This window comes from Pteropus vampyrus, unplaced genomic scaffold (assembly GCF_000151845.1).
Source record: "Pteropus vampyrus isolate Shadow unplaced genomic scaffold, Pvam_2.0 Scaffold566, whole genome shotgun sequence".
Classification (NCBI taxonomy): Eukaryota; Metazoa; Chordata; class Mammalia; order Chiroptera; family Pteropodidae; genus Pteropus; species Pteropus vampyrus.
This window is the reverse complement of record NW_011889347.1, coordinates 422,978-445,415: the sequence shown is the minus strand read 5'-3', so window position 1 is coordinate 445,415 and position 22,438 is coordinate 422,978. Positions and strand designations below refer to the sequence as shown.

Genomic DNA, 22,438 nt, shown 5'->3' with positions numbered 1-22,438 from the left:
ATATAGTCCTATATAACAAGTAGGCATGTATATGTGCATAGACAAAGTCTAGAACAACACTATTCAAAAGAAATACAATGCACATAGTGAAGGTAATTAAAAATTTTCTAGTAGTTGCATTTAAAAAGTAAAAGAAACAAATGAAAATAACTTTAACAATAAATTTCATTTAACTCAATATATCCAAATTATTATGATTTCGACACGTAATCAATATTTAAAATTTTGAAAATTTGACATGTTTTCCATATGAAATCTCTGAAACTCACTGATTAGTTTATGCTTACAGGACATCTCAACTCAAACTAGCTGCTTTCCAGTACCCTTAGCTACCCATGACTACTGGCTGTCATATTGGACAGCACAGACCTAGAAGGATACACACCAAACTGCTAACAGTGGTTTCCTTTGGAGAAAGGGACTGGCTGGGGAGAGCAGAGGGTATGATGAGGAAATTTTACTTTTAATTTTATCTATTATTACATTCATGATGAACATTTCTATTTTGTAATGATAAAAAAAAAAACTGACTCCAACTGACAGACCCTTTCTGCATTACTCTAGATGCTCTCTAACAGAACTAACCTTTCCCCTGATAGCAAATCCAATTTCTCTGCCTCAATGAATCTGTTATTTCTCAAAAGTCCTCTCTTCTTTGTGACTCCCAATCCCTAAGTGGTAATCCCTCACTCGTCACAGTTCTATAGTTTCCTGCCATGTTTAATCTCTTCTCAGCCCCACTATTCAAAGGCTAAAGGAGATTTAACCACTCACTCATGTTTCATGATGTTCAGCTGTGGGAGGGTCTGATTTGGGACCACAAAACTCATTCGTGCACAGATGTCCTTATAATCTTGATTCCTTCTCTCAAAGTCTTCCACGTGGGCAGCCAGGTGGGAATTGACAATGCAAAAGGTAGTGTTGTGAAATACAAATCTCACAGCTACCCCACCCTTGTTTCCCTGTTGGCAAGAGTAATTATTCAGTTGGAACAAAGACACATGTATCAACTGAACTTCATACAGACATAAATAACAATCAAGCTCATTTCCTAAGGTACTCACCATTTTCCCCATGATTCCAGTTCCAACTGTTTCTGTAGCAACATCACGGATATATCGCCACTGATCCTTTCTGGCAAATATCAAAAGCATCATCCCAACAAGGCGAACTAGTTGAACCTACGAGTTCCAGGGAGTTAGAAAAGTTCATGTTAATACCACTCTTTTTAGATACCACATATCTAACTTCCCACAACTAATTTTCTACCAAAAAGATAGAAAGATGCCCAAATTTGAATCCAAATCATCTCATTTCCTAGTTGACCTCATAAATCAAGAACGAAATTTCTCTGGTGAACTCTTATCTGGCTCTGACGAGTAAGGGTTAAAAGTCTTTGGGGACAATGAGTGAACTGTGCTCTAGACTCATTATTTTAATCACTTTTTAGCCTATCAGAAGTAAGGAGCATTAAAAATTCAAATAATAAAGAGAAAGCCTCTATCCCAGCTTGTTCCTTTTTCCCCTCCTTCCTAGTTTCCAATTTCCAATTTCCTAAGAAATTGACATTTATAAAACAGCAATCCTTTTTATTTCGATCATTTTAAATCTGTGAACTAGAGCTAGTAATGTCTGAAATATGTATTAGCTAGGGACCTATAACACCATCAGGAGTTTTATAACCTACATCAACTGTTAGAAGATATAGACAAAAATTACTCAGGCAGATGACTCCTTTTACAGGTCTTACTATGGTAGCCCTGAAATTAAAATACCTCTTCTGGTAGCCTCTACCTTGGGCCCTCTAAAGACCAACAAATTGGTCCACCTTGCTAAAGTCAACTCTACTCTTGACTTGCAACCAAGTTTAGAACTCGTTTAAACTCCGCAACACTTCTATTCGTGCTCTGATTCCAAAGCATACCCTAAGTACCCACATGCTTCAGACTGTTTTTCTGTAAGCATCCAGTTCTGACCATGTTGGTTAACAACTTCAATCTTAACTCTTAGTGCACAAATCAGTTACCTTACATGTAATTAGTTTGAGTTAATTATTGTTATGAGAACAAAATTCTTTTTTTCTTTCTCCTAAAAGCTACCCAAGCTATGAATATATAGAATCGGGAAGCTCAGGGAAATTTTTTTTCCCCAGGAAATAGGTATAAAAAGGATTAGTCTGCCCTGTTCCCATATTATATGTGGGAAAGAATGCAATTAAACCATCTTTTGGAACAAGCCATAGATAACAAGAATAACTTCTAGGGAGTTCTATTTAGTCATATACTAAAAAAGATAATTAAATGTGGCTTACTTTCTTATACTTGGCTCTGGAATGCAAACCCCTTTCCACAGCCATGGACCACTCTTGTTCTTTTACGGATTCAAAGTAGAAAAAGGCTTCTGTGCTCAAGTCTAGCTCTTGAAATCTGAGAAGCAAGAGGATGTGAGATCTATACATATCCCATAATTATCTCTGACTACCTCCTGTCCTATTATGAGACATCAGATGAAAAAAAAGCATGGAAAAGAGAAATTTTAAAGAACTATTTTGTTGACCCAGGTGATCAGTAAGGACAAGTAGCTTTCTTTTTCAAAGACTCCCCACAAGCATATGCACAGGCTATACAAGATTTAAACAAAAAAACCTCCATATGGGGTAACAGTAGAGCTTTGCTTATATATCCTAGGGATAGACACTGTTAGAATTGAAGTCATGTCTTAGTTTCTAGGAAGAACATAGTTTTCTATGTCTTTCGAGAGATCTAGATGCTTCCTTACACCATTTTAGGTATCTGTTCCTTTGTGATCTCACAAATTTGACCTACAAGTTAACTCTCATTTATAGTCTACAGTAGGTTTTTACCAAATAGTTTTTTTTAAAAAAAAGAAGGCAAAATGTCATGTGAACTAACACTAAACATAGCCAAAAGGAAATTCTAGACGTGTTCTTTACCCAATGCAGTAGATATCAGGAGGATTCGAATCACAGTTCAGCCATGGTTCTAATCCACTATCTGGAGACTGGCCATTCACGTTCCAAGTTCCAACAAAAAATCTAATATGTAATACCAAAAAATAATGTGAAAACAAAGGTCAAGAATGAACTAATGGAAGTTCTCTCATCACTTCTAAGACAATGGTATGTTCACGATAAGCCAACATAATTTCTCAAATGTTTTGCCACACACATAAGTAAAACCTTCTGTATGTAGAACACAAAGGCAGTGAACTTATTCTAAGTTTTACATTAGGTGAATCTACAAAAAGGAACCAAGTCTCTATTTTAAATACACAGAGTTAATTGCTCTACCACATTTCCTTTCAATTAAACTCCATTCGAACTCATATTTGAAGAGAGAGTCTGTGGATGGTAAAGAGGTACCTTCATGCTATAAGCATGTCTGTTATGGATAACTGTTGTGTAAGGAGCTGTAGTTGAATCCAAAAACTTACTTCCCAAAGGATTACAAGGACACTCATGTAGGAAATTCTGTTGAGGCAGATACAGTATTAAGGGGGTAAGCACAAGGGAAAACTCATGATTGTCTTAACTGTTTATATACAAATATAAGCATGATGGGAAGAAGAGGAACTGGAGGTTTTGTCACAGGGATATAGTTACAATTAAATTAGAATAAATGAGGCATAATGTGATGGCACATGTGACTGGAATCTTGGGCTAGAAGGGTACAGGCTATTCACAAATAACAAAGTGTTACTGCTTTGTACACTGGGAAACATACTAGGCCATGCCATACCACATACCATACACACTGGGCCCAGAAAAGAAGATATCAACAAGGTGACATGAAAAATATAATACAGAGGGAAAAATCCAAGACAGACTTCACTATCAAGAGGATTAGGCAAAACTTTCATTAGTTAACTATTAAAATTAAGTAAGTTAAGATCTAGTAGTAATGGTGGGCTTTAATTTTCCAATATTAGTGGGGAAATATTTGGCAGGCCAGGTAGATAAACATACTTGCTTATGGAATGTGCTAAGGAACAGTTCTCTAGTACATGTGAGCTTGATTTGGTTCTCTAAGAGTAGATAGAAACATTAATAGACATGGTATCATCAGTAGTTAGAAAATCCAAGAGAAATTGTAGTATTTGCATTATTTTGGATAGAGACAGGGTCTTGAATTAGCTGACCATTCCTTTTTATTATGCTTTGACTCCTAATTAAGCTAATTAAACTAATACCTTAAATATCAAAAGGCCATTTTCTGCTATACCTCAGTAAGTAAAAGAGAGTACCTGAAAGTCTGAATGTTGACATATTCTTTCTCTCGCTTTGCCAGGATATGTTTGATGAGACCCTCCCGCTCCCCAGACTGGGTATTTGGTACAAAGAGCTTCCGCATGGTGTTGGTCACTTTGGGCTGTTCCTTGTTAGAAGCTTCCTTGTCACGTGGAAGCCTAGCAAATAAATGAGAAATTCAAAAGTGAAACTGCCTAAAATAGAAAAGTCACTTACATGGGAAATATGTTTTGACATGGGACTTACATTCTGTTCACTGAAGGGGGTGGAGGTGGGGGCTCCCGATGAATCCCCATAGGCTGATTCTGTGAATTTATCTTCTTGTCTAAATTCATAGATGAAAAATTATCCTCAAATCCAAGAAGCCCTGAAGGAACAGAACCCAGTGTCAAAGGAGGGAGAGCTAACATCCAACTTAGCCAGGATAGATAGGGCTTTGCTTTGATCAGTGGTTTTGATTTGATCAGTACATGGTCAAAGGCAAATACCAAACAAAAAGGTAATGATAACTTAGGTTGGGGGAAGATGCATGTCTGTCCTTGAAGTACTTGACATATTAACTAGAACAACAGTAAGTTACATTAATTTGGACCTTACATGAGTGCTAACATTTGCTGAAGACTTAGCACAAAGCTTGGTTGATAGTAAGGGATTATATTATTATCTCACTTAGTCAATGCAAAGATCCCCACTGAGGTCAGTGCTATTAAAAATCTTCCCATGTCACAGAAAAACAAATGAAAGCTAAGAGTTGTTGAGTAACTTGATCAAGGTCATATAACTAGTATGTTGTAGAATTTGGAATTCAAACCCGGGCAGTGTGGCTCTAGTACCTGCATTTTTTACCACACTGCTAAGCTGGCTCCTGAAGGGCTAACATACCACAGAAAGAATAAGGAGTGTACGACAGTCAGTGGGCATGGACTCCATACAACCACTCTATAGGAAGTGTCTGACGTTGACATTAATCTACATTATTTTATCTATCCAGATAAAATTTACTGACTCAGCAATGAGCAAAACAACCAGGAAAAGAATCTTTTCAGTACCTGAAAAGACAGAAGGTTTGTCCTTAGTGTCTAATTTCTGGTACCAGCTGGATGAGTCCTTTTGCTCTGGAACAAGAAGTTGTGACTGTGCTGGAGAGATAAGGTTCATGGTCAGAAACTGAGGAGCCCTTCATTGAGCAGAATTTACCATAACCAAAAGCCATTCACTCAGCACTCTTCAAATGCAGGGCCAGTAGTATTCTTGAATATAAAGGAAAAGACTAAGAAAATGAGGGCAGCTTGGGGATCATCTGGGAGTAGAAGGCAGATTACAGTCTGCAGTAAGATGTCCATGCCATGACTGTAGAGATTCTGGAAATTGGCTCAGTGTCCTTAAAGTCGAATACACTTGTTCCCTAACCCATCCCTGGGGTCATTTCTGAATTTAAAGAAATTCAGCTATCAAAGCTCAGGGGGTGAGGTACTTTGCTCACGGCCGCTTACCTCTGTATCAGCATATCAGAATTTCACTCCCATTAAAATAGTAGAAAGAAAACTTCTGAGTCTTGAGTTACCTTCCTGAGCTGCAAGGACCTTTGACAAGAACTTCAAACAGTTCTCCTCATCAGAGATTTCAAAGCGGCGCTCTCTGGTCCAGTCCCCCTGAATCCGAATTTTGCAGCCACCTAAAGAGATTTGAAATCCATACACACAGAGCTATGGAATACAATGTTTTCTTGGGATTGTATTCCCAACTTACCAGTTTAATAAGACAAGGTCCACATCACAAATATCCCAGACCTCTAATATAGGAAGCAGTCTACAAGATCAAGGTATTCATCATGGTGGTAGTGGTGGTAGTAGGGAGATGCAGGATTTAGGGGTGATGTGGAGAAGGAAATCTAAAGGGCTAATGACTATGTCAATGAGCAGCCTAATAGAGTGATATGATACATACTAAAATCATAGTTTTCTACATTCTGATATATCTCTTAGATGTTAATGCAGGGACCACCAAATTCTAGTAAAAGATTAATTCTCCAACTACCCTTCCCCCATCTCTCAGCTGGAAATTCCTACTATTTTAAATCCAGATCATATAGTAAGAGTATCTGAAGCATGAAGGGAATAAAGGAAATAGGATGGCTTGTTCCTAGGTACAAACTATACTTAGCCAACTGAATTTACAAACTAATTAAAAAAGAAAAGAATTGTGGGATTGGTTTGAGTCATTCTGAAAAGAAGCATCTATACCTCATTACAAGAGAAAAATGTACATCTTGAATAAACTCACAAAAGCAATATAATGACCTATGGTCATGAGTGGTTTGGTTCAAGTATAGCCAATTGGAAAACAGTATAATTAGAAGCGAGGTTATCTAGGACTTTAGTTTCTTATGTATACAACATACTGTCTCCCTTTTTCTGATGCCCTATAGTTATCATCTGTATCAATCATCTGGATATGGTGATCCAGGAAACCTATGTACTTGTTTATATATTTATTTTAACTGACTTATTATATGTATTGCTTTCTCATTCCTCTGGAAACTATAAGCTACTTAAGAGCAAGAGGCAGGGGGCACATACAGGTTATCCAACGTAACTTTTGATGGTCTACACAGGGTTGTTTGGGACTGAGGGACTTCTCAGGACTCAGGACTTTCAAAGCTAAGGCCGGGAAAGTCCCAGGCAAACAGGGATGGTTGGTCACTTTACAGGCAATAATGATGACAGACTTTGCAGACAGAAGGCATTTAATAAATAACTGTTTAACTGGACTTTTTCACACTTGTAAGTAATAAAGAAGTGAGAAAACGAAAATCCTAGTTTCTTTTATTTTTTTTTTTATGCTTACAGCACCTGGTATTCCTAGGTGGTCTCCCATCCAAGTACTAACCAGGCCCAATCCTGCTTAGCTTCCGAGGTCAGATGAGATCGGGCACGTTTAGGGTGGCATGGCCACAAAAGAAAATCCCAGTTTCTTATGGTGGAAATTCACTTCTGAACCTTTGACTCTCCTCTTTTCCTTTGCCTTTCCTTAAGTTTCTATCTTCATAGATTTAATGGTCAGAAGAAGAAAAGAGATGAAAACAGAGAAATGAAAAAGAAGGCATCCAAGTGGACCAGAAATAAGAAAATGAACGATGGTGCCACTGTAAGGAGGAGGGGAAAACAAAGATCACCAATTAGGAACAGCCTTGAAAACTCCTTCAGGGTATGAGCAATCTTTTCTTTCTCAGATAATTTATATCAGAAGCAGTAAAAAAAAAAAGAGAGAGAGAGAGAGAGAAGTTTCTATCTGAAAGAAACAGAACAAGAACATATACCTCTCTCCCATAATCCTTGAAAGATATATTTTAGCAAACATAAAAAATAAACTAATCCATTTAACAAACAGAAGACTCCAGAAATTGCTTACAAAATAACACTAGATACTGCCTCAACATGTTGCATGGGAAAGAGGACAAATTATCCCACGACCTAACCTTGTACTTGGCTCCCTTCCAAAACCCTCTGGACTCTTTGTAATCAGCAAACACTCCTAGATCCTCAACTTCTCTTCTGAACATTCCCTGCATCACTCAGTGGTTCCCAACTATGGCTGTATTTGAATTACTAGAGGCACTTTTTAAAATACTGATACTTGGGCTCCACCCCAGGCCAATAAAACAATCTCTGTGGGTAAAGCCCACACATTGGTAGCTTTTAAAATACTCTCTGAGTGATTCTAATGTGCATCCAGATTGAAAATCAGAGTCACCTGCAACTGACTGGTCCCTGAGAACAGAACTCTCCCTGTAGCTCTCTGAAGTGAAGGCTGTTTATAGTCTCTCATATCCTATGTAATTTAAGACTGGTGTCCTTATTTGTCATAATGCTATCTCCAGGCCATTCCCTCTCCTCCCTGAGGTAAAATCTTTTCTCCTTTGAGTCTCACCCAATGGGCTATACCAGCTTCTTCTATTCCTTCCTCCATGAGATCATCTACTATCCTCCCAGAAAATTCTGAATCCAGGGTTCAATACCTGACTCATAAGACTTCCTCTCCACTCAAACTTCTGCCTTAATTTTGGGTCCCTTCAAAATTAACACAGAAAACCCGGTCAATGCCTTCAACTTCCTTATCCAATGATCTTGCCCCTCCATCTCAGCCACATACTCCCTCAGTCCCTACTGGAACTCCCTCAGTTATACCCTGGACCTTTTCATCATAGAAACATCACCACTTCATAAAACTCTAATTCAGACATCCCACTCTGACCTGTTACTTCTTCCAGCTTACTTGCTCACATGGGAACCTCCAGCTCATTGATCCCTTCACTTCCTCAGTATCCATTCACTCCCTCCTACTTTCGCTTCCCTTTTTACCAAACATATGACATCATTATACTCTGTTCCAAATACCCAGAACTGCCTTACCACTCTGTTCTTCCATAGCACCTACCTGGCTAACAATCAACCCTCAGAAATCCAACTAATTGCCTTCTCTGTACTTAATCCGTGTACACATAGACACAGACACACACACACACACCATTATAAATTGATTACTAACCTCAATTGGGCACTCTACGATAGGAAGCAACTAAGTTTCCATAGTCAATCAGTCTCCTATGACTATCAAGAACAACTATTTCATACCTTCTCATTTATCCTCGATTTCTGGATCCCCCTCTTTTCAAGCCCTCTCATTACAAGTTGATTGCCTCACCTCATATTTCAGAGAAAATGGAAGCCATCCTGTATTTTTACTCATCTCTTTTCCCTTCTGATACAAGAAAAGTACTCCTATCAAAGGTCACCCTCTCTTTGAATTACAACCTCTCTGATTCTCTCGGAAATTGTACACTCACAATCATTCCTAGACACTTCCTCCCAATATTTTTAACCTCTCCCTTTCATAGGCTACTTCTCATCAGCATTAAATTGTGTTCTAGATCCTCCCCATTTTAAAAACAAAAAATCTTCCTAAACCCCATATTTCCCTCCAATTCTAGTCCATATCTATATTCTTCTTTGCAGTCAAGCTTCTTCAAAAAACCAAGCTACTTCCTCACCTCCCATTTTTCTCTTTAATTCACTCCAAAAATGACTTTGGTTTCCACAACCCTTATGAAATGGCTTTGTTAAGGTCACCAATAACCTCCACATTGCTAAATCCAATGGATATTCTTCAGTCATCTCATTTGACCTATTAGCAGAAATCAATAGTTGACCACTCCTTGAAATATTTTTTTCTAAAGACTTCTATGACACCATATTCACATAGTTTCTCTTTCGCTCTTTCTCTTTCTCTCTTTCTCTCTCTCTCTCTCTCTCTCTCTCTCTCAATCTCTCTCATCACTAGTTTTCAGTGCCCCTTGAGGTATCTCCTTCTCTATCTAACCTTTACAAAGCAGAGTTCCTTAGAGTTCAATCCTAAAAGTTTTACTTACTCTATAGCATTGTCCAATAGGACTTTCTGTGATAAGGGACATGTTCTATAACTGTGTTGTCTAATATGGCAACCAATGACCACACGTGGCTAATGAACACTTGAAATGTGACTAGTGCAACCGAGGAATTGAATTCCCAGTTTTATTACTAATTAATTTAAATAGGCACATGTAACTCGTGGCTACTGCATCTGATGGCACAGCTCTACATGCAATCATATCATCACTCTTGGTTTCAAATACCAACTATGTGCTAGTGACCCAGACCTGTCTTCTGAGCTTCAGATGCATACATTCACAACTTTTATCCTCTACACTCAAATGTCTCAAAGAAATCTTAAACTAAACATAGCTAAAAGTGAATTTATGATCCCCCATAGGAAATATCATTCCTCTTGTAATCCCGTAATGTTCTTATATCTACAAGTGGTACCATTAACCACATTCATGCCAGAAACCTGGATTCATCCTTGACCCTTCTCTTCCTCTCACTACTACACCCAAACCAACCTCTGTTGATTTAACCTCCAAAAACATTAATCAAATCTTTCCATTTCTCTTCATCTCTACTTCTACCACACTCTCTAGCTTAAACTACCAAAACAGCCTCCTAACTGGCTTCCATGCAAATGATGACATTCCAATATAAAATCTTTCATATTCTTCCTATTTTCTTTTAAATCTAAAAATCCAGATTCCTTATCATGGCTTAGAAGATCCTATCGGATTTGGCTCTAGCTCATCCTACCTTGGTGCCTAAGCCTTATTCCAGGCACCCTAGCCTTCTTTCATTTCAAGAAAGTGTCAAGCTATTTTTCAATTTGGGACCTTTTCACATGTGGTTCCCTTTACCTGGAGTACTCTTTTCTTCCCCATATTCACCTCTTAGTCCCTCTGGTCTCAATTTAAATGTCACTTCTTCAAAGAGGTCTCCCCTGATCACCCTGCCTAATTTAGTTAGCCCTCTTATAAACTCTTTGTATTTCTCCTTGACAGCATTTATCAAAACTGCAAGTTTTGTAAGTATGTATCTATACTTTCAACTTCAAATCTGTTTCTTGCACTAAGTTCTATGAAGTACCATGACTATATTGTTTTCTGCTATAATCCCTAAAATCTAGCACAGTGCCTAGCACCTAAAAGGTATTCATATTTCTATGGAATGGATTAATGAATTATAGGTATCTATATAACACTAGTACCAAATAGCACAGAAGACGAATCAAAGCAGGAACAGCAACCTTATCTATGTGGTTCTCTACTGCTTGTGTAGCACTTAGAGCCTGGCAAATAAAAGGTGCTCAACAAATATATGTTGAATAATGAATAAATAAAGGAGTGTTTGGCACATATCTGTGTTGAAATCTTAGTCATTAAAAATCATGTTTTTAAATATCTTTAAATGACACGGGAAAATGCCGCAATACAACATTAAATGAAAATGCATGATAAAACCTACATAAAAGGATTCCAATTATGTAAAAGCATAAATAAAAGAGTAGAAGAGATACATAAAAATGTTAAACACAGTGGTGATCTCTAGATTGCAGGAGCATAATTTTGATACTTTAAACTTTTTGAAAATTTCAAATTGTATATAATGAAGATATATTATCTGGACATCAGAAAAAAATGATTTGAAACCATTTACTATCAACATCCAGATAATGGGAAAATACATATTTACACTAAAATCAGGCCTGCCTAACAAACCCAGGGTCCCTCTCCTGTAACATACTATGTACTTTAAAGTTTATGTATGAAGCCCGAGGATGAAGATAAAATCTGGTTTCGGTGTAAATATTACTAAGTGGACAGAAATCACAAAGGAATAACAAAAATTCAAATGGTTATGATCTAATAACTTGAACTCTGGACAAAACAACACGTGTCTAATTTCTATGTAGGAGAGGTAAAAAACCAAACCAAACCAAAAAAAACTAATGCCATAAATTAGGTGTTTATAAGGGAAAAGGCACAGCTTGGTTTAACTTTTCAGCTTTGAATTAAATACCTATTTCCACATCAAGAGCAGGACATTTCAGTATGTTTTTTTTAGCAGCATCAGTTACCTTTGCTCATATTTTGCTTTTTTAGTGTTCTTTTTGCCTTCTCCTTTCTAAGCACAATAAGACATAGATATTAAGTTATTTTTGATTTCTTGTGTACCTGCAGTAGAAGCCAGCAGCTGAGTTTACTTAGCCTTTCAGGATCAGCCCTTAGACTTCCAAAGTCCATGACCAAAGAAAAGAATAATAGAACCCAAACCAGAAAAAGCCCATGTAAACTGTTCAATGCAAATTAATGGTGCCAAGGATAGGGACTGTGTCTAAATAAAAGTATGTATAATCCACAGCTCCAAGCTAAGAGCCAAGCCCCACTCATGTAAGGACTCGATCATGAGATAAGGCAACCAGTTTGATTTAGATTCATGTGGTCACATACTCTTTTCCATAGCAACCACAGAATTGTCACAGTAGCATTCAAATGTTTATTTTCTCCTCCCCATAACACAGTATAATCATATGATAAAGAACAGTTTGCATAGAAAGTCAATGATGATTTGCTTCAAAGAGATGCAAATGAAAGAATGAAAACAGTAAGAAGAGATCATGTTCTCTCTAATGAAGGGATGCCTTGAGGGAATGGGGCTTAAATAAAATACCAAAATTATTTTAAGAAAAAAAGGTATGCCTGGTACAAGAAGGACAATACAGCCTCCCAAAATAATATAACAAAGGAAACCATAATTTAACATGTAAAATTAATAAGCAGGTGAGGGGAAAAAGCTTAAAACAGCAGTTAAAAAAACAGCAAAAAAAATCATAAACCTTATGTGCTTTAAACATTTTCTAGGCCTTCCTACAATTATCAATTTCACAGCAATGATTTAACTGATAGCAATAATACTGGTAGCTCAAAAAAGTTCAGCATTAGAAAAGTATGTCATCTTTTCAACTTTTTAAAAGATTCTTACTAGCCACCCGTTTTTTCTTATGCTTAGCCTAAATGTTTTTGGGAGACAATGCTAATTCGTATGGTTGCTTGAAGAAAGTGGAGAATACAGGATACGTTGGTAAGATAAAGGATGTGCAAAAAAAGGTGTCTTAAATAGGGTGCGAATTCAAGTAAATATTTGTTGAATGAAAATCAATTCCATTCAGAAAGATACTCACTGTTTGAAGCTATATCAATCAAAAGAGTTTCTTCTGCTTCTGAGGGAAAAGAAGAACAGGATCAGAAATGAGAAAACCATTCATTACAACCAAAAGAAGTATATGCCTAACTAAATAACTGCTGCTCTCAGTCACCACTCCTGGGGCGTAGAACATATTTTAAAAAATCCTTTGCTTTTTTTGGTTAGCATTTTTTTTAAAAAAAGGATTTTAATAGCACTGGGTTCTAAAGATTATGAGCAATTCAACTAAAAGAAAAATGAACTGAATCAAGTAACTGAACGGAACACCTCTAAGCAAATCAAGGAATGACAATAGTAGGGAATATAACATGTCAATTCAAGTGAATATGAGTTTAATTCTCCCCAACTATAACATATTAATTTAATATAACTTAATTGTATCCTTTAGGCAATTCTTGTAAAAAGCCAAGGAAGTGACCCCAAAGGCCTAGAGGCGAATTACTTTAACTCAGATCTAGTCTCTGAAAATTTCCATGATCCCATTACCTCTGCCCCTGTCCCATCTAGAAATACAGAATATCTTAAGTTCTTTACCTTTAGACTACAATTAATATCTGTGGGTCCAAACACCCAACAAGGAAGTGTAAATTGGAGCAAAGCATAGTCTCCAAGTTCAGAGTTCTCTTTTTTCTCCATAGCTCTCCACGACTTCCTTTCTTACCTCTAGTGTCTAGATCCAACCCTTCTTGTCATCCCTAACTTCCTTGTATTTGGCCAACACCTGCCAGACCGTCTCAGCTAGTTTAAATGTGGGTACTGACTCCTTGAGGTTAGCCTGGATCTACTGTAGCCAGATGGAGTAGTCTCAGCCTTTTCTAGCTCCCTCACAAGCCTGGATTGTATATTTGGCTCTGTTATTCAGGCACAACAGAAGGAATTGGTAAGAAACTAAGTTGTGTAATATTAGAAAATAGTCTCAATATTCTTACTAGCATGATGAAGCAAGGGACAATTAGGCATCAGGACATAGCTATTATATGTTTACCAATGTTCTTTAGTAACTTTAATTATTTAAAACCTGAGTATTTATAAGATTTTCAAAATAGATGCACAGGTCAAAAAACAGAAAAGATATGAAAACTCAAGGAAGTAACTGTTCTTTTGGTTATAGGAAACTATTATGTGTGTGCACATATTTTCTTAGATTCCAATCTAACAACCTGCTATTTCTTATTTTAAAAATACTAAAAGAAACAGGGTAAAAGAGACTCTAGAAGTAGTATAAAAAGGTATAGAGTTAATAGGATATTAAAGTCATGTTCTTGGCTTTTCTCCTCCTTAAAGGGCTGGGTATGTAACAACATGAAAAGTAAGGTGACTTCAGCAACTTGCTATGGCATGCAGGTGCCTTGTTCAATGTCTCTCTAACACAGGGCAAGCTGTATGGCTATAACTTCATTCTTCTATACAATGTGGGTACTATTCACTACAGGTATTTTAATTCTTAACACATACTGTCTTAAAAAGCCACACTCACTTAGTATTTCTACTTATAGGAATAAATCCTAAGGAAATAAGAGATGTGCAGGAAGATTTATGCACATAGATGTTCATCGAATTACTATTTATACTAGCAAATAACCCATTTATAAAATAGCCATTCATAAAATAGTGTATAGCTAGCTATTAATAGCATGGAAAAGCACTCATATTATGATGGCATATGGAACAGACAAAAAAACTATATATAGTATGAGTCCTATCCACTCTAAAAGTTCCAAGTGTAGAAAAAAGGTAAATCTTAGGTGTTTATCTCTGAAGGATGGGAATTTGCTTCTCTTTATATTTTTCTGTTCTTTCCATCATTTTTACAGTATATATATTAGTTTTGTGATTAAAAATGTTCAATGTAGTTTAAGAAAGAATCCATGTAAGGTAGGATTCAAATTTTCCAAGAAGCTATAGCTGAAACAGAATGCTTCTGTCTGATGAAGCTAATGGACTCATTGGAAACATAATGCATTTGTTCTCTAGTAAACAATTTCCTTTCGAGAGCAATGTGACATGACAGAAGCAACAGCTCCTACACAACTCCCCTGCCTCCTCATTTTTGAGTCTCATTGTAGCAGGTGAAACAACAGATTTTCTTTTCTTGGTCCCTAAATTTGAGGGCAGGAAGCCAAATATTTCCTCCCTGGAGTCGCTTATAATTCACCAATGGCAAGGTTTGAGAATTAGCACAATTGAATATAAGGTATTAAAAACTGTTAAGGCATTTTGCCAAGTGTTTTAATTTCAGAGAGTGAGGGGAGAAAGAGCTGAATGTGTATGAATCCTAGCAACCTTGCTATTTTACAACGAGCAGTGTGTCAGTTAAACCCAAGAATGTTACTTAAACCCACATATAGGTCGGACAGCATAGACTACCTATGCAGGCAACAGACTACATATGTCTCTAACCCCCAGCCAGGGAAGCAAGTGAGAATACACTTATTCAATATAACCCTTCGGCCCTCTTAGACAAAGCACTGATCATCTTCTCAGTGGTAAAATAGTAATGTTATCTTTTTATGCAAAGAGTAATACATTTCATTTCACATGTAGTGACAAATTTAAATATGTATGGTATGACACAGGCAATAATGACCAAAGAAAAATGTTATAAAACTAGCTAAGCGATTAAAGCTACTACCTTGAACACATCTAAAGTGGCTATTTATAGGAATGATATCTTGAACATGTTGTTCTTTCGCATGCAACCGGATTATTAACCTAGAAAACAAAAGAATGCATCAATGAATAGCTACTGAAGAACCCAAACATTTAATAAAATACATTGTTGTGTTGATATGCAAATCTAGCCTGTATTGATTAGGCTTGCTGTATCTCGTTCCCTGGTTCTAAGCATCATGACAGCTAGATATTGCTCTAGGTCTAAAAGGATATTAGTGGTGATCAATATTTGAATACTCACACTGTTCTTTGCTATAAAGAACACGGAATAGTCTATATCCTAAGAAAATTTTACAATCTTAAGAGCATGAATTACAGCACATATATCTTCAGAGTATGTACATCAGAGTGAATAGCTAGGTGTGAACTCCGTGAGGGCAGGGACTATGGATGTTTTTTCACCATAGTATTTCTAGCACCTAGCATAGTCGCTAGCACATAACTGTAGTTCAAGTTCATAGAATGAATGAATTAGGAATTTCATAAATTAGCTTTCTGATTATATATGCATAGCTTTTACCAAAGAATGGTTCTCTCTCTTCAAACAGGTATACAGGTTCATGGAGGAGTAAGAAGAGGTACCCAGTTGCCTGGATAGGTCACAATAACCCCAGTGGCCAACAAGGTAGCAGATATTATAACCAGATTGCCTTTACATCCCTGTGATTTTACTCTGGTTTCCAACTTCATGCTGGTAGCTCTAGGTAAATATGACTGAAAAAATTGGCTGCCATTATGAAATGCAAGATTTCTAAATTCCTATGTACTTCTGAAATACTAATTTTCATTTACTACTATCCTTAGTGGCCCCAGAATCAAGGTATAACCTACTAGTAAACAGCCATTCTGAACACCTCCCCGCTTTCCCCAAATCAAGCACTCTTCAGGTGGTTCTTTTTGCCAGGAACACTTATTCCTGAGACTCAGCTCAAATATCACCTCTTCTCTGAAGCTTCATCCAAAACCAAGCAGAGCCAATACCATCATCCCATTTGCTTGTCCCTCTAATATAGCACTTACACATTCCATAATAGTTATATTTATTTCCCACACTGATTTGAAAGCAAGGACCATATTATATTCAGTTTTGTCTCCTAATAGGTGCTCAATAAATACTAGTTAATAAAAGACTAGAATAAGCTATAAAGAGATGAACATTTAAATATAACCGTTCAACTACTGACTTTAAAAATGGCATTGTTGAGTTTGGAGAAACATAGTGGAGTGAGAGACGTCCCCAGATCACTCCCCTTGAAACAACAATAACCTGAGCATCTAAAACTAAACGGAAAACACTTAAACTACACACCAGAACATCTGAGCATGGGATCTGCGCATAAGAGCTAACACAGATCAGAACTCTGGGTGTAGGATCGTGGACTGGGAGAAACAAAGAAGCTGCCTATCGAAGCTGGAGCTCCCTGCAGGAGGAGGAGGAGGAGAGAAGGTGCAGCAACATCTCTGAATAGCCTGGGAGAGCTGTGAGTTCCCTGTGGCCTCGGCCAGCAGCAGTGCCCAGTCATCAGGGCAGAAAGCAGAGAAGCAGGATGACAGTTGAGTTTTAACCACTGTGGTTGCAAAATCAAGGCTGAGCCGCAGCCCCAGAGGGCCCCTTCCCCCATATCCTCCAAGACCGAAAACTGCGGAGCCCAGAGGAATCTGAGCCAATGCTACTGAAACTGTTGCTGACACTAACAGAAACTAAAACTGAGATTAGTGAGCGTGATTAAACATCTATAAGAAAAAAAGGCATTATTAAGGCTTTATATAAATCAGGGATCCAAGAGGCTTAGACGCTACAGGAAACCAAAGGAAAAGTGTCATATTTGCAACAGGCTAAAGAGAGACCTTTATATAATAAATCTTCTTTCTGGAAAAACAAACAAACAAACAAAACAACCAAAAAACAAAACAGTGGAATATGCTTCCATTAATGCCCAGGCAGAGAAATAGTCCACTAAACACTACATGAACTACCTTGGTGACAAGGCATCTCTGAAAGAAAGAGAAAAATCTCCAGAAAATAAGCTTACATAGAAATACGCAACTTAAATGACAGAATTCAGGATGGTAATTCTGAAAAAACTCAATGAGATCTGAAACGAGTCATATCAACGATTTCAGGAATTGAAAAAATAACTAGATGAGCAGAATGAGTTCTTTAGCAAGGAGACTGAAACCCTCAAAAAGAACAGAATAGATCTTCTAGAGATAAAGAACACACTGCAAGAGTTGAAAAATGAAATAGCAACCTTGGGAAATAGAGTTGACCAAATGGAGGAAAGGATCAGTGATATCGAAGACAGAAATCTAGAAATAAATTGGAAGGAAGAAGAGAGAAACCAAAGAATGAAAAGTAATAAAAGAGAAATACAAGAACTAGCTGATACCATCAGGACAGGAAACATAAGAATAATGGACATTATCGAAGGCAAGGAAAAAGAGCAGGGACTAGAAAGCATTTTCAGACAAATAGTTGACGAGAATTTGCCAAATCTAAAGAATGAGCTGGAGCTTGGAATTCAAGCAGTAAACAAAACACCCAATTATCTCCGCCAAAAAGGCCTTCACCAAGACACATTGTATTAAAATCATCAAAAATCGACGACGAAGAATTCTCAAGGCAGCCAGGGAGAAGAAGACAGTAACTTGTAAAGGAAAACCCATTAGATTATCATTGGACTTCTCAGCACAAACCTTACAAGCCAGAAAGGAGTGGAATCAAATATTCAAGCTATTAAGTGAAAGGAATTACAAGCCAAGAAGAATGTATCCAGCTAAGCTCTCCTTTAGATATGAAGGAGAAATAAAGACCTTTCCAGACATACAAAAATTGAGGATGAATCTCCACTATGAGGACTGCACTACAGGAAATACTGAAAGGGGTCAGCTCATCTAAAACAAAATGACAAATAGAAGCAGAGGAGCGCAACCCTTACTAAGAACAGGGCATTATAAGCTTAAAAACAAGAGATCTGCTATAGCAAGATAGTAATGAACGTTCAGCATACATAGGGACAAACTAAGATGACAATGACTGAAAAGCGGAGGATTCAAAGATCCAAATTGCCAAAAGGGAATGGAGATAAGGCATGCGCAGAAGAAAATGGATGACTGCGTGTGTGTGTGTGTGCGCGCGCGCGCGCGCGTGTGTATTTATAACTATCCTTTACATATTCATATTGGTAACCACACATGAAAGATTCAGAACTGAATATATAACATCAAACAAGGAGAACCAGAGGGAAAACCCAGAAAAGCCAATCAAAATAAAGAAAACAGAAACACAAGGATGAGGAAGCAATGGAAACACAGAGCTACCAGGAAGCAAAAGATAAAATGTCTATAAGAGACCTCATATTTTAATAATTTCCCTAAATGTAAATGGACTGAACTCACCAATAAAAAGGTACAGAGTCGCAGAATGGATCAAAAAACAAAACCCAACCATATGCTGCCTCCAGGAGACACATCTCAGCTCCAAAGACAAATACAGACTCAAAGCGAAAGGGTGGAAAATGATATTTCAAGCAAATGGCATTCAGAGAAAAGCAGGAGTAGCAGTACTAATATCGGATGAAACAGACTTCAAAATAAAAAAATGTAAAGAAAGATACTGGGGGACACTTCATAATGATAAAGGGAATCATGCACCAAGAAGAAATAACACTTATTAATAACTATGCTCCCAACCAGGGAGCTCTGAAATATATAAAGCAATTACTAAAAGAACTAAAGAGAGAAAGAGACCAAAACACTATCATAGTAGGGGACCTAAATACCCAACTGTTGGATATAGACAGGTCATCCAAACATAAAATCGATAAGGAAATAACATCCTTAAATGATACATTAGACCAACTGGACATAATTGACATATACAGAGCCATTTATCCACAAAAAGCTACTTATACATTCTTCTGTAGTGCACATGGAACATTCTCAAGGATGGGCCACACACTGGGACAAAGAGACAGCCTCAACCAATATAAGAGAGTTGAAATCATACCAACCATATTCTCTGATCATAATGCTTTGAAACTAGAGATCAACTGCAAAAGAAAGTGGAAAGAACCACAAATTCATAGAGATTAAATGGCATACTGCTGAAGAATAACTGGGTCAAAGAATAAATAAAAAGAGAGATCAAGAGATACATAGAAACAAATGATAATGATAGTACAACATATCAAAACTTTTGAGACATGGCAAAAGTGGTCATATTACAGGCCTATCTCCAAAAGAAGAATGAGCCCAAATAAACAACCTAACGCTTCATCTTAAAGAACTAGAAACGGAAGAACAAATGAAGCCTAAAGTCAGCAGAAGGAAAGAAATAATCAAAATTAGAGCAGAAATAAATGAAATTAAAAACAAAAACAGTAGAAAAAAGAAATGCAACAAAAAGCTGGTTCTTTGAGAAAGTTAATAAAATTGATAAACCACTGGCTAGACACTAAAGAAAAAAGAGAAAGAACAAAAATAAACAAAATCAGGGATAAAAGAGGGGAAATGACAACATACCACAGAAATACAAAGGATCATACAAAATACCGCAGAAATACAAAGGATCATACAAGAATACTATGGAAAAAGTATATAACACCAAATATAATAATGTAGAAGAAATGGACCATTACTTAGAATAATACAACCTTCCTAGACTGAATTAAGAAGAATTGAAAAATCTAAATAGACTGATCAGCAGTATGGAAATTGAAAGAATCATCAAAAACCTACCAAAAAGAAAATGTCCAGGACCAGGTGGCTTGACCAGTGAATTCTACCAAACATTCAAAGATTTAATACCTATTCTCCTCAAACTCTTCCAAAAAATCAAAGAGGAGGCAATACTTCCCACCTCAATTTATGAGGCCAATATTACCCTGATACCAAACAAAACCTGGTAAAGAGAACACAAAAAAAGAAAACTATACTTTCATGAACACAGATGCAAAAATCCTAAATTAAGATACTAGCAAACCAAATACAGCAACATATTAAAAAGATGATACACCATGATCAAGTGGGCTTTATCCGAGGCGCACAGGGATGGTTCGACATACGCAAATTGATTAATGTGATACACCACATAAACAAATTAAAAAATAAGAATCATATGATCATATCAATAGGTGCAGAAAAAGTCTTCGACAAGATACAGCATCCATTTATAATCAAAACACTTATCAAAATCGGTATAGAAGGAAAGTACCTTAACATATTAAAGGCCATATATGACAAACCCTCAGCCAACATTATACTTAATGGTGAAAAACTAAAAATCTTCCCCCTAAGATCAGGAACAAGGCAAGGATATCCAGTATCGCCACTATTATTCAATATAACATTGGAGGTCCTAGCGAGTGCACTCAAGCAACAGAAAGATATAAAAGGCATCCAAATAGCAAACGAAGAAGTTAAATTGTCACTATTTGCGGATGACATGATTCCCTATATAGAATAATCCTAAAGACTGCACAAGAACACTACTAGAAACAATAAGCAAATACAGTAAAGTTTCTGGATACAAAATCAACATTCAAAAATCCATAGCGTTCCTATACTTTAATAATGAAGTGTCAGAAAAAGAAATGGAAAAAATAATTCCTTTTGCAATTGCAACAAAAAGAATAAAATACCTAGGAATAAATTTAATGAAACATGTGAAGTACCTATATGATGAAAACTACAAGACCCTATTATAAGAAATCAAAGAAGATTCAAAGAAATGGAAAGATGTTTCGTGTTCTTGGATTGGAAGAATCAACATAGCCAAAATGACCTTTACTTAAAGCATTATACAGATTTAATGCAATCTCCATCAAAATCTCATTGGCATTTTTCAAAGAAATACAACAAAAAATCATCACACTTGCATGGAAGCACAAAAGACCCCGAATTGCCAAAGCCATCCTGAGAAAAAGAATGAGGCTGGAGGCATCACTCTGCCCTACTTCAAATTATACTACAAAGCGACAGTAATCCAAAAGGCATGGTTATTGGCAGAAAAACAGACACACGGACCAGTGGAAAAGAATCGAGAGTCCAGAAGTAATCCCATATTTACGTGGGCAAATAATTTTCGACAAAAAAAGCTAAAGACATACAGTGGAGAAAGAAAAGCCTCTTCAATAAATAGTGCTGGGAAAACTGGAAAGCCACCTGCAAAAGATTGAAACTAGTCTGTTGTCTATCAATACACACCAACATTAGCTCAAAATGGCTTAAAGCACATGAATATAAGACCTGAAACAATAAAATGCATAGAAGAAAACATAGAAACTAAACTCAAGGACCGTGGACTTAAAGAGGATTTTATGAATTTAACCTCAAAGGTAAGGGAAGTAAAAGCTAAAATAAATGAATGGGACTACATCAAACTAAAAAACTTCTGCACAGCAAAAGAAACCACAACAAGGTAAAGAGACAACCATCTGAATGGGCAAATATGTTTGCAAGCAACACATCCAATAAAGGCCTAATATCCAAAATATGCAAAGAACTCACACAATTCAATAACAACCAAAAAACAAATGATCCAACCAAAAAATGGGCAGAGGACCTGAACAGAGATTTCTCCCTGGAGGACATACAAATGGCCATCAAACATATGAAAAGATGCTGAACATTGCTAGCTATTAGGGAAATGCAAATCCAAACCACAATGAGATACCATCTCACACCCTTTAGAATAACTATAATCAACAGGACAAGTAATAACAAATGTTGGAGAGGATGTAGAGAAAAAGGAATCCGCATACACTGCTGGTGGAACTGCAAATTGGTACAGCCACTATGGAAAACAGTATGGAGTTTCCTCAAAAAACTAAGAATGGATCTACCATATGATCCAGCAATCCTTCCACTG

The 22,438-nt window shown here is 36.8% G+C and overlaps 1 protein-coding gene and 1 pseudogene across 3 annotated transcripts in view; both read right to left on the bottom strand.

Annotated features, from left to right (window-relative positions):
- OCRL (OCRL, inositol polyphosphate-5-phosphatase) overlaps window positions 1–22,438 on the bottom strand; it is a 55,303-nt gene that overhangs the window by 28,384 nt on the left and 4,481 nt on the right. For 2 of the 3 annotated variants that reach the window (XM_023525480.1, XM_023525483.1), the window contains exons 3-12: window positions 15,527–15,606; window positions 12,872–12,910; window positions 5,832–5,942; window positions 5,317–5,406; window positions 4,514–4,634; window positions 4,264–4,425; window positions 2,954–3,055; window positions 2,312–2,426; window positions 1,065–1,181; window positions 775–962 (exon numbers count right to left, since the gene is read on the bottom strand). In XM_023525480.1, the coding sequence (XP_023381248.1) occupies window positions 775–962; window positions 1,065–1,181; window positions 2,312–2,426; window positions 2,954–3,055; window positions 4,264–4,425; window positions 4,514–4,634; window positions 5,317–5,406; window positions 5,832–5,942; window positions 12,872–12,910; window positions 15,527–15,606 (1,125 nt within the window). The remainder of the gene's footprint in view (window positions 1–774; window positions 963–1,064; window positions 1,182–2,311; window positions 2,427–2,953; window positions 3,056–4,263; window positions 4,426–4,513; window positions 4,635–5,316; window positions 5,407–5,831; window positions 5,943–12,871; window positions 12,911–15,526; window positions 15,607–22,438) is intronic. The other variant, XM_023525482.1, reaches the window with a different exon arrangement.
- LOC111733436 lies at window positions 7,108–7,226 on the bottom strand (annotated as a pseudogene).